The 14,595-nt window shown below is 31.2% G+C and overlaps 1 protein-coding gene across 1 annotated transcript in view; it reads right to left on the bottom strand.

Moving 5' to 3' along the window:
- LOC106461943 (AP-5 complex subunit beta-1-like) overlaps nt 1–14,595 on the bottom strand; it is a 60,747-nt gene that overhangs the window by 22,699 nt on the left and 23,453 nt on the right. Inside the window, exon 6 of the mRNA XM_022389043.1 lies at nt 12,426–12,470. Within this exon, the coding sequence (XP_022244751.1) occupies nt 12,426–12,470 (45 nt within the window). The remainder of the gene's footprint in view (nt 1–12,425; nt 12,471–14,595) is intronic.

Genomic DNA, 14,595 nt, shown 5'->3' with positions numbered 1-14,595 from the left:
ACTATATATATATATATATATATATATATATAACACAGGTATTTACAGAAAATCCACAGAGACTGGTAAATATCTCGACATTAAATCAAACCCCCTCGATAGTGTATAGTTTGCAGAATAGACAAAATCTGTAATATAGAAGATGCTAAGTAGAATGAAAATAAAACAACACCTGAAAAAGAAGAAATAATATGAAGAAGATAAACAAGAATAAGCACAGAGAAATCAAATTACATATAAACAGACATATATCCTCTATGTCAAAGTCTCTCTGAAAACATACTACAGATAATATGAAAGTAACATAAAGTTAAATCAGTATTCATAAGCCTCAAAATATTATGATTGCAGTTAGTATATACCAAACTACCAAAAGACCCAATGGATAGCAAATATGCCATTTACAAAACTTCTTGTGAATATGTATTCCATTTCATGAAAGAAACAAAAAGACCAAAAAAGATTCAATTTCAGAAGCATAGTAGATGTACAAGATCCTGTAATAATGATGTATCTTTAATAACCAATCATGCCAGAGAAGACCATACAATAAATTGTAATAATACAAAAACTATGGGATATGAACCAAAGAAAAGAAAAAGATAAAATAATCCTTCCACAACCACCTAACTGATAACACAGTCAGATAACCTAGCAAAGAAGTAATCAAAACCTGGGCATCCCTCTTGAAAGCATTCAACTAGTTACCATATTGGCCTGATTATAGGGCGATCTCAAATATGAGGCAACCCTATTTTCAGAAACCATGGGAAAGAAAAAAATTGAGTGTCATAATGTCCTTTTTTAGGTCCATAAAATCAATACGATAACTGAATAGCCTGCAGGTGGATTAGTTGCAAGAATTAGTGATGACCTTGAACAAACATCTGGTGCGCAAGCATAAATGAATGCTATCTGAACATTCAAGAATATGACAGGCTACAGTAGGGGGAAGAGGCTTGTGGTTGGCCATGATTATAAGGTGACTATGAATCTTACAGCCCAATTGTTAATCAAAAAACATCGTCTTATAATTGGGCCAATACAATTGTTTCAAGTCTTAATGGGGAAGACCTCAGTCTTTCTATCAAGAAGATCCAGATCAAATCCCAGCCACTATCACTAGAAACAGAGTCATTCTTATTTCTCTGAAGATGGAAGCAGATTAGTATTTGATATGTAGGATGTAAACTAGTTAAGTAAGAAAAAATATCTAGAAAAAATAAAAAGGTAACTAACTGATAATTAAAATGACTTAGGTGATTTTATAGACTACTGATCTTGACAATGGTGTAAATACATAGCTGTCGATTATAGGGAGATGTCATAATGTTAATATTTCGTAAATTAAAGCAGTATGCCTACTTTTAAGAAAGGAGTTTTCATGATTTTTGAGTTAACAAACAGGGATACTGTAACAGATCCGACAGTTTTCTTTTATTTAAGAAAAAATAAAAAAGTAGTTAATTAAATGACCTTTGTACATTGACTATTTAATATTTATATGTAATAGATTTTATGTTCATTAGAAAAGTTTTTATTCTTTTTATTATTGTTATTAGATAGTAGTCAAAATAATTTTGTCATAATTTGCAAAGATAAACCATTATATAGAGTTACAGGTGAATTTTAAAGTTGGGTTTTGTGTAAATTTGACACACCTGTAGAGAAAGAAGAAGTTATCATATGCACACAAAAATTAAGAATGATTTGTTTCATTAAGTATGAAGTTTGGATTGTTTATTACTAAAAAGTAAGAAATTGTAAGGATTTTAGTGCTGCATTTCTTGCCTTTGGTGGGTGGAGGGAATGCATGCCTTATGCAGTGTATGATGTAGCAAGAAATCAAAAATTCCATACTATGAATAACTTAACTATTCTCTGTAAATAATGGTCTGGGATTTGAAAAATAAGTTTGTTTCTGATCTCCCAACTAACTTAAAATAATTACCTTCAAGAAGCTGATGAATCCAGGTATATTTCTTACAGGAAACCATATTAAATGACAAACTTCAGAGAGAATGAAATAAAGCTTTGTATTAACCTTTTTTTGTTTTGTTTTTTGCACAAAAGTGGTTGTATTCGTGTCATCACTCTCTCAAAACTGTTCAGAAAGTCAAAACATATTTCAATCACAGTAACATAAGGAGAAGACAAAACCTTTAAATCATCAAGAGATTGTTGATCCCTCTGGCACACCTGTTGAAAGTTGGCCTAAATTAAATGCTGGGAATATCAGTAGAGAGTTATGAAGGGCTCACGGGTACTCAAGGGAGATCAAATGAGAAGTACAGTTCAGGGTTCCTGTACCTGTTGAGAAATGAAATTTTATGATTTTCCATTGACCATTTTTAGAAGTTCAAGGACCACTTTGTGTCGATTACACAAGAAACTGCATCTGGATGTACATATTTTCAAATGTAAATATTATACAAATACTGGGAATAATGTTTTACATGGTGAAAAGGCACTAATATATCTATTACTAATCTAGCAGTGTTTAAATGTAACTGAATTATTTGAAAATAAAAAAATTCTAGGTGTTCAACATTTCTTGTTTGACAGCTTTTGTTCAATTTTCACTGTGAGAGCCTTCAAGGATTCTTCCTTTTTGCTTAAAGCTTTACTCAGGGAAATGGCCACTATGAGGAGGCTAAGTTTCTTTTCAGCTTTCTAAAGATTTCATCAGCTGATGACAGGAGCCACTTAATGTCTGCTTCAAGTCTGATCTTCCAGTTTCTTCGAGCTTTCTCTTGTCAACTCTCTGTGACTTCTTCTTCCTGGCTTTATTCTCTTTCAAGTATGTCCTATACCGTTATCTTGGATTTCCAACAAAGGTAAGCATTTCCGTATATATATATTTACGTACAGGACACCCATAGCATGTTTAATGTGGTCAATTATGACTCTCCTAGCATTAATGGACATGCTTTGTTGGTTTGTTATAGCTTTTTTATTTACAGAAAAGCCCCTTTTGACACCATCCTGTCCAGGAGACAGGAAAAGGAGAGTTTTGCAAACTATCCAAAGCATTTGAGATTTTTTATTGTCTAACAGGAGATGGAAATATAGAGTATCAAGTCTTTCCTGCTCTCTTTGGAACATATGAACTCTTACATTAGGCAATTGTAGAAATGTCATGAGAAATCCTTTGTACTGTCTGAAAATAGTATCATGATCCCACTCTTCCACTCTGCCTATATTTATGAGACTTTCAGACAAGATGAAAACATAACAGCACTGGATGATGCATTTAACACCATGACTTCCAGATTCAAGCAGCTCATGTTCCTTACCAAGCTATATGCTAAGGGGACTTCTGGATAATTTTCACAATAGCCTTGAGGAACTGCTTGAATTAAAATCTAAAGCCTATAAAGTCTTTATCACTAATATTTGAAGCCCTCTTTTAAATCACTTACTTTCTTTGTAAGAAAACCAATATCAATTTTGGAAGGTTCCTTTAAAATATTCTTTGTCTGTCAAATCCGGGCTTTCAACATGATGTGGTCCAGTTATGTTTCTAGTTATTCTAAGGTGAAAAACCTTTCAAGTAATCCCCTGACAAGACCAAAGAGATCTGCGGCCATAAAAGTCAACATTGGATTATTATCCTGGAATTAATTGAGAAAAGATTAATTTCTTTAGCAACTGAAAGAAAAAACTGTTCTTTGGTAAGATACGAGAATTAAAAGCTTCATGAATATTGTAACATGACTTTAATATTGATGGGTTTTTCTGCACATCCACATATGTTTTAAGATGAGATAGCAAGGATAAGCTCTCTTTTACAACAATGATGTTTTCCAGCCACCAGTGCTTACAAACTTTGGTGGAAGGTCCATGTATGGCTAAGTGTTATATTTTGTTTTCCCCACCTGAAAACTTTTGGACAATTTCACTGCCAGGGAACATACTGTGATCCTTTCAGTTGAATGAAGTAAACCATGACAGTCAATAGTATTCAAAGTACATAAAACTTCTGATCTTAAAATATCTGTAGAAGAAACAAATGAGTGGATGCTGGAAGTTAAATTGGTAACAGCCACAGTGGTATTTTTTTTTTTTTAAGATAAGCAGTTCTATTCAAGTAGCTTCAAGAAGGTGGAGATATAGTATTGTTGTTTCATAACGCTTTCAATGTCTTCACGTTTTCTGCATGTTTCTTGCTTGTCATATGATTGCCTAAGACTACTTATGTCACTGAACTCAAATGAACTTTAGCATGGTTTAAATCTTGCTTTTCTAGGGTTTGAATCCCTTTCTAACCATACATGGTAGCTTTGATTTGAAAACCAGTGTGTTTTAAAACTACATTGGCCCAGCATTTTGCAAACCTACAGGGGGTGAAAATAAAAAATTAAATTTACAATACAAACAATGTTCATTTGATTTTATAATGGTCTTTTAACATTATATTCAATACACAAATGTATCAAATTATTATATAATGCTGTTTGGTGCATAAAAATGTATATTTGTGCCAATTTTCATTTTGATTACTGTAAATATGACTGTGCAGGAACCCAAAATATAAATTTTTCAATTGACCTTTGACCTCATAAAATCCTGAAAAAGACCTAAATCAAAAAAATTAAAAAGGTGTCCGGGCATATTTGAACAAGGTATAACTAAACCAAATTTCAAGACATGAAGGAATGGTGGTCGACTGAAGTGTTTGGAAGAAGAAGAAACAATAGAAAAATAATATGTTTCTCTGAAAATACAATAAAATTGGAACTATTGATTAGGTCAATTAGTGTCCCATGAAATAATTGACTGGTATCACAAAAATAATAAACTAGTGTTTCTGTTTCTGATTATTTCAACTACCCAGTAATAAAAAAATTGAAAATATTGTCATTATTATTTTTGATTAATTCAAGTTTGTTTAGTTTAAACAATTAATGTCAAGACTCATAATAATCACACTGGCCAACAAGTCATTTTCATCAGATATAATTATAGGTGGGCTAGATAGCTCTTGCCATCCTGATTTGTTATTTTCCTCTAGCAGGTCAAGTTTTTGTGATGAGAACAATCAAATTTGAAAGATTATTGCATTAATTATAATTTAAGTTGTACATTTCTTTTTTCATAAGTCAGTACTGTATAAATTTAACAAAGTGTATGGTGTGTATAACTTTTATGGGAATTATACTGAAAAATGAATAAAGTTGTAACATTAACTAGCCTAATGTGTGATTATTATCTAAATTGTATTGAAATTAACACCAGTCATATTTTGATAACTAGATATGCTAGAAGAAAACCAGATTTGGAATCAGCATGCAAAACTAATCTAGAAAAGTGTGTTTAGATCTTTGATGAGAGAGAAAGTTCGATTTTGTCGACCAGTTTAACCAAGTAACCATAATAAAGGTTTCTGATTATTCCATCTATACAAGTAATTAAACTATTGACATTATGTTTGTTTGTTTTTAAGCAAAAAGCTACACAATGGGCTAGCTGTGCTCTGCTCACCATTTCTCTCAATACAGGCTTGGTCCCAGGGACTGACCACATGACCATTATAACTTGTATATAGTTTTAATACTATAACTTTTAATGCAGTAGGTGCATCTTCACAAAATTTGGGAGACTTTTAGTAAACATTACATGTCATTTGTACTATAAAAATCCGTTTTTTAATGAACTATTTTTACTAACAATTTGTCCATGAACAAATCAAATCTTTTTTTGTTACTAATCCGAGAACAAAGTGATTTTTATGTTAAGATTAAAATACTTTTCTTTGTCTTTGAAACCTCAAATTTCATTTTCATAATCACTAAAACCTCCTAAGCAAATATCAAACTTTATATTTTACCTGTTATTATCTTTGCCCTAACAGTATATTTTATTCTTCAGCCAGTAGACAAATCATCAAAGTATACTGAAAAGAAAAGTTGTAATATCAGAAATAAAATGATTAGCTGTGCCCTTTTTTCTTGATTATTGTTCATGAAATTTCAAAGTACTTCTCTTGAGAGTTTTAATGCTAAACATTTCATAATTTTTTTCTGTATGTATTCTGCTGTCTATGACTGATGTAGAAATCTGCTGAAAATAAAGCAACAAATCATCGCTTGTGTCATTAGACTGTTTACGTGACACAGTAATATAAAAGCAACAAAGCACATGTGAAGAGATAACCAACTTGACCCCTGCTCTTAGAAAAGGATTCTAATGTATCCATTATATATCTTACAGTGTTTTCTAGGAAAATTCACCAGAGTAATCACACTGCACTTAGAAACAATGAAAATATTTATGCTGACAACAGGATGTGGAACTTATTGGCTTATGTATGTATGTATCCTACAGCATTTACAACAAGAATTATCCACAGTAATAGCATTGCACTTTGAATCTGTCAGAACATTTATTATGTGGTTTGGTGCTGATACAATAACACTACAATTCTTCCAATATTGGAATTTAGTGATATACTGTATACATGTACAAAGATTCTATTTGTGCACATGGTTGTGAAATCCTATTTACAAACTTATTTATCAATAAATAAACATTCAGGTTTTAAATTCAGTTACTGTTTTGCAAGCATTCAAATTCAGTCAAGCAATCTGACTTTGGCTAATTTGCTATACTATGTTGGAAAACGTAGAAAGAGCTGTTTACCAAGTGAATACATTCTGCTAGAAACATATTTCTTGCTACTGACTTTTACTTAGAAGTAATTTATTATTATTCATAATACATGTGGAATCCAGTGTAGTTGTTTTTGTATTTTTGCATAACATGTACTGCTTCTGAAACCTATGATACACATCACAGAATATATATACACACAAAAATGTTACACAACAGAGAATACATGATACATAATATATGCGATATATAGATTATATGTATTATACATGTAATGTTTTTTTCTTCTAGAAATGGAAACTAAAGGAAAACTCAAAGCAAAATTCGAGGAATTGAAGAAGAAAAAGGTTCTCAATGAGGAGGAGATTTAGTTTCTACTGAATCTATCTTTCTCTGCTGAAGGAGGCAGTCTGTCAGGGGAATCAGCAGTTTAGAAAGCTGATGCTTCTGTTGCAATGCCTCTGACAGAATTAGTTTATAAAACAAGATGGCTTTAAGAAAAACCAGATCTTCTTGATTCTGTCTTATGGACAGATCAAAAAATAGCTGTAAGGTCCTTATCAGATGAAAATGTACCAGAAACACCCAGGCCATGTACATCTAGACAAGCTACACCACCACAGAGCTAGGAAGAGTAGGGCAGACCAGCAGTGTGTAATAGGACTGCCTCATCCCAGCAGGAGAGGCCTCTCACTCGCAATGATACCTGCAGATCATCGAGGAGGAGCAACTCAACATACCTCCATTCAACAGAAGTGAACCCATGTCAAGACAGGTTACCTTTTTAAATAAAATTAATGACTTCTTTAAACTTTTATTTAATTTATAAACTTTAAACATAGTTGTAAATCAATTGAATCAATATGCAAATTTACACAGGCAAAGAGGGACAAATGTCAGCTACAAGTTTAGCAGACAACATTGTGATGTAATTGATGGACAAGTACAAGAGACAAGGATACTGGGTTTTCAAGGACAACTTTTACACTTCCCCTAATTTATTTGACAAACTACTGACTATAGGAACCTATGCTTGTGGGACATGCAGGAAAGACAAACCCTATTTCCCACAGCAACAGAGAGGGGATGCATAATTTTTTAAATGTGGAACTGTAACAGCTGTAAAGTGGACTGACATATAAGACATTTATGCACTTTCAACTTTACACTCTAGTACTATGACAAGAAGAAAGAGGGATACTGAGTTAACAAAACTTAGTTAACTGTGGACTAAAGCAAGTTTACAAGAGGGGTGGAACTGAATGATTAACACTTAAATTACTATTCTACTGGACGAATGATAATAAAATGGTATAAAAACTATTTTTTCAACTTTTGGACTTAACAGTTGTAAATGCTTATATTTTGTACAAACAACTGACCAATCAGCTGGCATTATCCCAGAAGTCCTTCAGAATGGACCTGGTCACAGCTGTTATTGAGCCTCTACTTCAAAGCAGACCAGGTCCTTCTGGTATACCACTTTCAAGAACTGTGCAGGACTCGTCACCTCTCAGACTCACTCTTGGCAGGCATTACACAACAGTTGTTGATAGAAGTTAAAGAAAAAGATGCAGACTGTCCTCACAGACAATAAAGTAACAAAATGTAAACTGGGTTATGAATTTCTTTGTATTAAACATTTTGAAAAGTATCACACTATTGTTACTGTTCAAAGAATTTAATTCTTTATGTAAAAGTGTCTGCTCTATTCCTTTGTTTCCATTTTTTTTTTCTCTAAAGATTTTAATGTTTGTATTTCAATGTACAGCAGTGTTTACTTTTTACAATGAATTTTGACCGAAATATTTTGTAGTTTTCTTTTAGTAGTCAAAATGTGTCAAAATCAGTGTACAATGTCTAAAATGTTTGTAGTATAATACCTATGTAAATTTGCATTCACTGATACAGTATTTCCTGTGAACAACATAAGGTATGTTCTCTTTCCATTCTTGATACTTTAATTCTGGTTGTTCCTTTTATCATGTGTCATTATTTGAATACATTTAGTATGTTAGAATATGTATAACTTGATATCATTTCATGCCATTTGTATGCACATTATTCATTTTAGAGACATATACCATTTGTGCATAACTTTATTCTGCAGATATTTTTAAAGTATTGTATCTTTCTAAAATGTTATGAATAAACTTTTTTTTTCAAGTTGTCAAGCTTCTAATGTTGCATAATTTGCTTTTATTTTACCTCAATTTACACAATTAGAAGAATAATATAAGTTCAGTAGAATAACTAGATAGGCCTACAAAGTAAAAATCTCTAATTATAATACCAGTATTTTATTATTTTGTGAAATATAATGACATTTCGGCTACCATACATTACATATGTATATATACATATTGTTATTATTTATTTACAAATGCTTAAATTTTAGTTATTTTTCTTAAAACATAGAAGAATAAAGAAAAGATACTTTAAAAAAACAAAGATTTTAAGTACTTATGGTGGTTATGAGACTTTGGACTCTAGCACTGCACATGCTAAGCCTTGCTGTAAACCTAATTTATTCTTTCAAATGGAGGGCATAGAGCTATTAGTTTTTGTATACTTCAAATATACATATTAGGAAATAAAAAAATTATCATCTTACTATATTAGTGCATACACAATATCTGTAATTTATTTGGGTTTCTAAACAAGCTTTATATGGGTTTTAAAAAATCCCATTTCTCTTCAGAGCAACAACTTAGTCATCATGCTTTAACAGTTTCAGCAAAATTATGATTTTCTCCTTCAAACTATTTACAAACAGTTATAGGATTTATGTACACAAGAAACTGCTTTTCCAATTGGTTATAAACTAGACAAGAGGTTTTGAAAGAATGGAGTAGTGGAAGGAGCCAAACTACTAGATTGGCTAAATATATTCATATCTCAGCAATTCAAAGAAGTAGAAGGTTATTTTTCAATATAACTTGTCAGTATCTCCAATTTGAGTTTCTAATTCAATAACCACTGTACACATAGTGTAGTAGAAATAATAAATTATAAACGGAGCATTAACATAATAGGAAGTGCTATGTGACACACAAAAAGTAATTTTTAGCTTTTTTTAATATTTCCTATAAAACTTATGATAATGAGGTTGAACTCATTTGGCTACTTCTCGTATGGGAAATGATACACAGTTCAACAATGCTTACAATAACCCTGAGCTTTCTTAATATATCGTCACAACAATTGGTAAGATTATGTTCAAGATTACAAGTATTTTGTACACAGAGAATGAGATTGTTATAATTAAAATATTTAATTAAAACAATCTCATTCTTTGTGTACAAAATTTAATATTTTTGTATTGCAGTTATTTACACTCTGAATATTTCAGGTATTATCATCAACATATTGTGTAGTGAAATGTTTAAAATAAAAAATAAAAATATTTACACACTTTTGCATTTCTCATCAAATAATCTTGAAAATATTCTTAGTTTATATTCTTAATTGTAAATTTTTACTTTTTCAGAAAAAGTTTATTTTTGATGTTTTATTTTCCTTTCCTATCCTTTAGCATTATTACTTACCGCAACACATCAATGGGCATTCTCAAGGTTTACTCGGCAGCGACTCTATAGTTGTCCTCAGAACAATGGGACATTTGCCTATTACACCAAACCTGATAAACCCCCGAGGCAGTTTGGCTTATATTTTAAAACATAACTAACACATTATTATTAAAATATAAAACTGAAAGCTAGATGAAATTTAATTGTTTATTTAACTAACATATTTGTAGGTGAGAAATAATACTAAAGTGCTAGCATGGATGCAAGCAGCAAAAATGCTAAGAGCATTTAACAAGTTCTCAATGGAATTTTGTGCCAATTTTAAAATAACTGTTGGGAAATATTATTTAAAAATGTTATCTTTCTATTGGTTACAAACATCTAACTCAACCAAGTATAATTGGCTGAGAAATTGCAACTGTATATGTAGAGAATGGGCATAGCATATGTCAAGAGTTCCAAGAAATTTATTTCTCTTTCCTATCAACATCCCATAAGGGGCTTTATAGAAGAATGAGTAAACAGAGCAATATATCTAGTTTATATCTATACATAGAAGTATAGTGTGCAGAAAGAATTACTTAAGTTACAAAGACGAAATGTTAAAATTTTTTGAACTTGTGCATCAAATTAAAGTTTCAGAATTTTTCTTTAAGGTTTCTTTTGAAATAAAGGAATTAAAACTTAGATAATATAAAACTTTGAACTATAATGTAAATTTTAATGTTAATTTCATTGGTATCTTGATAGCAAGATTGCTTATTTAAATTTTGAATATAACAAAATCCCATGACATGCAGCACAGGGGTGTCCATAATTATAGGGTCAAATTAAGAAATTAAAACATATATATTAAAATTTGAAATATAACCTTCATTTTGATGTCAATTCCTTTGACATAAGCAATAGTAGAGTTATTTAATAAAATTTTAAAAATAACTATCTAAAATGTCATGACATGCACTCTTTGACCTGTCCACAGTGAAAGGGTAAATTAAGCATAAAGCTACACAATGGGCTAGCTGTGCTCTGCCCACCAAAAGGATCAAAACCTGATCTGTAGCATCATAAGTGAGTCTTTTAGTTTACTTGTAAGAATAATCTCTTTTTCTTTTGCCATCTCATGAGCCAAACAACTAACCAATTAGTAAATTCCACTAACTGCCTAGCTCTTCTGGAAAACTAAGCATGTGCTATTTGTCAACATTAACATGTGGCAAAGGTATACAAGAATGTTCTACTTGACCATTTCAAAGAGCTATCAGGAAATTTGGTATTTGGCACTGATTTGGTTGAAATCACATCAACCTAACACAGATGAACCATTCCTAACAAACCAGGAATTTAGTCAAATGTTCCATTGCTTTGCAGCATACATAATATGACAGGTAAACTTCCTCATGTGAAGACTATTACATATTTTGGTTATTTTTTTTATCAGTACAATTTCCCCATTATACCATTCCAGTGTGTAATAAAGCCCCTCACCCCATAAATTTTGGTAATAAACACACAGTCTTTATTATTTTTGTTTGTTTTAGCATAAATATGCACGCTTTGAACTCAAAATAAATTGTCTTATTATATTCAAATATAGTATAATCAACACTGACTTTTCTAATACCTTCTGGCATATTACTCTGAAAAAATTATGACTACCTTGGCAGAAGTCCCAGGTTTAGAGGGTAATACCTCCATGACAAAAAGTTGCACCTAAAATTTGCTTAATCCATTCTTCATAAACAATACAATGATAGAGCAATAAATCAAATAAATTAATGTTCAAGTCAGTCAGAAACTGTATAAAACATCTGTTTTCCTGTAAATTGGCTGTGAATAAAAAAAAACCTGCTCATTTATACAACTGCTCTGAATGTATCAATGACCTCACCAATATTATCAAGTACAATTAAGAAAATTAAAATGGAATTAAAAGATGCCTTCCCTACTCAGAAAGATGATATAATTGTAGGTGTGTTAAGTGTGATGATTATTATTCTCATATATATATATATAAATGATATTCTCTTAGTATGTTCAAATGAATTCTAGTTAACTATACTTTAATTTAAGGATACAGATGTATCACCTCAGAAAGGAGGATTTTGTATTTTCACAAATGTTTTCATTCTACAAAAAAATATTTAAATTTTTTACTTAGGATAATAAAAGTTAAAAAAAGATTATTTTACCTGCTAGTATGTTCTGGGTATACAATTTAACAGGTTACAATATTTCTTTCATACACAGTTTTTTAAATTAAAACCTTAAATATTCTCTTACCTACATCCTCAATCCCAGGTTTTCCCAATATTGAAAATTCAGCATCTAGGTAAGATATGAAACATCAGGAAAACCAAAATAACAGCAAATTAATTCTCAAAAGTGTATTTGAATGCCACCTTCTTTCTCTGGTTTTAAAACCACCAAGCTTGTATAGGAAAACATCTATAAGGTGGAGCTTGGCTTTGTATGGACCTCTGTTGGGAATTCACAAGCTTAAAGATTGAATACCATTCTTTCAAGTGTCATGTATCATTCATAAACTCTGCTACCCTACATATGAATGTGCCTACATCAGTTCAACTATCAGAAGACTAGAAAATCATTTAAAAGAATACTCTAATCCTAGGTTCAAGGATAGCTCAAGCATTTTTGACATGAACTAGGTGAATGTGATGTGGTCCCAACCTCAAAATGTTCAAAGTAATCAGTAAAGCTGAAAATGAGGCTTTGTTACAGGTGAAAGAGATTCTTCTAATTCTTTAAAAGAAGCCAAAATCAAACAATCAGCAAAGCATTAATGAACTTTAATTCACAATTTAGTTATTTGAATTATATTTTAACTTTTACACTATTGTATAGTTTTCTTTCATTATATATGAAATCCCCATAAATATCAATTGCATCAGTTCATACAAATATAAATGTATTATTTTACTGAATCTAAAGTTAACATAAAATAAAAGACATACAAGGAATAGAAGTTCTACACCAGCTTGTAGGAGAAACATATGGTTTTATGAGGGTTTTATCATTTTCAATTTTACAGTTGTGTTCACTAATCACATAACTACTGCATTGACAGTTTACATGTCTTACACATGTTTTACCCAGCAAACATTAGACAAAGGTTCTTACATGTCATTTACCATACACAATATAAAAATAGCAAAATAACTAATTTTATTACACTAAAAATAGAAAAGAAACTGAGATTTTGTGTACATAAATACTAAAAATAAGAAAGCATTTAATAAATAAAACAAACCCTACAAACACTATTAGAATAGAGAAAATATCAGACATTTAGAAAAATGTCATTTTCTATAATTACACTGGAATATTGTTTACTACTCTTAGTAATACCAACAAAAACAAACAAACAATATTTCACTTTTTAAACACAGAGGTTGAGTGCTTTGTATTAAAATTATTTTGGAGCCTCATCATACTGTTACATTCAGTGTCACCACAACCAATCATGTTCTATCTGATGACCATGCATCTTGACAATAGTCCTTAAGCATAGTTTTCAGCACAAAAGTCTCTAACGAAAGACTGTCATGTCCAAAGCATATGACTCTGTCATACTTGGAAGACAGTTTTCCATCATCTCTTCAATACTCCAATTGCACAGAAATCCATAGGCACCGTGTCTGGCAATTTAACAGGCATGTCTTTATATGGAATAGCAGGAATACCCATTTCACTCTCCAGCTGCTTAAGATACTCAACAGTTGAACAGATATGTCAGGGAGGCAACTTGTTTGCTTTTCCAGATGGAGATCCTTTTTGATTATGTTATATACCATTCCTTGGAACAAGTGGATGAATTTTACCATTAACTTTTGCATTCATGGATTCTTTCCTGTTACAAGAAGAAGCATTTTGCTTACCATGACTGGGATACGACTTGTTTCATATATCTTGCTGGATGGTCCTGGTGACCATAGTTGATTCATATCCCTTTGTTTTCCAATGCCATTAAATACATGGAATATCCCCATCTTGGAAATTTTAAATCTCTGATCTGAACACATCTCTATATTTTACATTGGAAAGGGCTGTTACATACAAGGCTGTATACGAGCTTTGGTTCTAACATGACGTGCTGATTTGCATATTCAAAATCATTTTAGTACATGATACTCAACTCTCTGTATGTTTACAACACTTTATACTTAGTTTTATATTCAAAATTACAAACCATTCTTTCCCATCAGCTTCTTAACAAAACTAAAATTGTTTTTCATATAATTTACAGTGATAGAAATAACTATGAAATACACAAATGATACACATACAGGAGTTAGAAAAAATGAGTAATGACAACTAAATAGTGAATTTATTAATGATACTAAGCATTATTAGAGGAAATACAAATAAAGAGTAAGTTGGTTGGTTGGTTGGTTGGTGTTTTATGGCGCAAAGCAGCTAGGCTATCTGCGCC

The sequence above is a fragment of the Limulus polyphemus genome, unplaced genomic scaffold (assembly GCF_000517525.1).
Source record: "Limulus polyphemus unplaced genomic scaffold, Limulus_polyphemus-2.1.2 Scaffold1063, whole genome shotgun sequence".
Classification (NCBI taxonomy): Eukaryota; Metazoa; Arthropoda; class Merostomata; order Xiphosura; family Limulidae; genus Limulus; species Limulus polyphemus.
This window is presented reverse-complemented; position numbering and strand designations above follow the sequence as displayed.